The sequence below is a fragment of the Diceros bicornis genome, chromosome 36 (assembly GCF_020826845.1).
Source record: "Diceros bicornis minor isolate mBicDic1 chromosome 36, mDicBic1.mat.cur, whole genome shotgun sequence".
NCBI lineage: Eukaryota > Metazoa > Chordata > Mammalia > Perissodactyla > Rhinocerotidae > Diceros > Diceros bicornis.
The window spans coordinates 18761561-18763357 of NC_080775.1; the positions used below are offsets into that span (position 1 = coordinate 18761561).

Genomic DNA, 1797 nt, shown 5'->3' on the forward strand with positions numbered 1-1797 from the left:
TGGCCCAGCTTGACGCCTTATTAAAATACCATGTTTCTTTTCCAAAACCTCTCTATCTCTTTAATCTCCTTGAGCATTCTACAGGGCACATATCAAAAACTAAAATTATTATATCACACCATCTGTTTCTGTGTGTATTGTTTGTCATGTCCACAAGCATATAAACTCTTGGAGAGCTGTCTGAATCCCTGTTTTTTTTTTTTCCTAGTTAAACGATGATTTTTATTGCTTGAGTGCATAGACAAATTTACGCAACCAGAGCAGAGGCTGTGGATGACTGGTGTTTCCAGTTTGGGGGAGGACTCATTTGGTTTTATGATATTGAGCCAATTGGTGAATGTAGCTCTCGATCAGAATCAGATGCAATTTAGCATCCTTATCCTTTCTGTCCCTCTCAAGTTGCTTATGAATAGCAACAGCTTTCTTAATTAAGTGGTAGAGATCCTCAGGAAGATCAGGAGCAAATCCTTTGGACTTAAGGATTCTCAAGATGTCATTGCCTGGCGCAAAACATACTTGTGCGACAGCACATGAATCTCTCAGGATCACACTGATTTGTGAGGGAGTCAGGCCCTTCTTGGTTAGTTTGTAGATCTGCTCCTTCATGTCATCAGACGTCAACTTCAACGAGGTGAGAACTCTGCTGAAACAGGGCAGAGCCGACTGAGACAGCCCCTTCCTGGCAGCATGTGTGTGACCCATGATGGTGGTGGTCAGGCAGTGAAAAAGCCTGAATCACTGGCTTCTAACACAGTGCCTGGCGTGTATTAGACACCCAGTAAGTACCTATTGAATAAGTAAATTACAATTGTGTCCCTTATATATTCATCAAATGTTAGTTTTCTTTCTTTCATATTTTTTCTTTGGCCTGGTCTTGTGACCTCTTCTCACCTGGAACCTGAAGGAACTGCATCAGCCAGTTGATATGGTAATTTTAACTTGACTATTAAGATTTCTAGGGAATATAAATGTGAAAATTTAGAGTTAAGAAGCTACGAGTTAAGTTCTGCATACATGAAAATCAATGCTTCCAAAGGCCCAGAGCACAGGAATTGTGAAAAAGAAGTACAGAACTTTTACAAATTGATGAGAAAATGTGAAATTTCTAATAGAGGACAAATAAAAAAGCAAAAAAGAGACCAAATATACAATCTTAATAGGCCTATATCTATTAAAGAAATTAAATCAATAATTAATAATGTTCCAAAACAGAAAGTGGTGGACCCAAGTGGGTTCAGTGGTGAATTCTACCAAACATTTAAGAAAGAAATTATACCAATTCCTTACAATCTCTTCCAAAAAATAGAAGCACAGGGAACACTCTTTACTCATGATATGAGGTCTGCATCACCTTAATACCAAAACCAGGTAAAGACATTACAATAAAAGAAAACTACAGACCATTATCTCTTATGAACATAGATGCAAAAATCCTGAACAAAATATTAGCAAATCTAGTCCAACAATGTATAAGAATCCTGTGACCAAGTGAGATTTATCCCAAGTATACAAGCCTGGTTCAATTCAAATATCAATTAATGTAATCCATGACATCAAGAAGTGAAAGAAGAAAATCATATGATCATATCAATAGAGGCAGAAAAAGCATTTGACAAAATCCAACACTTATTTGTGATAAAAACTCTCAGAAAACTATGAATGGAGGGAAACTTCCTCAAGTTGATAAAGAATGTCTACAAAAAATCTACAGTTGACATTATACTTATTCATGAGAAACTTGTTCCTGCTAAGATCAGGAACAAGTCAAGGATGCCACCTCTCACCACTGATTTTCAT

General features: G+C 37.0%; 1 protein-coding gene across 1 annotated transcript; it reads right to left on the minus strand.

Moving 5' to 3' along the window:
• Positions 1-303: 303 nt before the first annotated feature.
• LOC131398954 (small ribosomal subunit protein uS15-like) lies at positions 304-702 on the minus strand. Its single transcript, XM_058532865.1, has one exon. The coding sequence runs from the start codon at positions 700-702 to the stop codon at positions 304-306; it is 399 nt and encodes a 132-aa protein (XP_058388848.1).
• Between the last annotated feature and the right edge of the window lie 1095 nt (positions 703-1797).

Bases quoted from the DNA above. Each gene is read 5' to 3' on its own strand.
- LOC131398954 (XM_058532865.1), bottom strand. From the start codon at position 702: ATGGGTCACACACATGCTGCCAGGAAGGGGCTGTCTCAGTCGGCTCTG.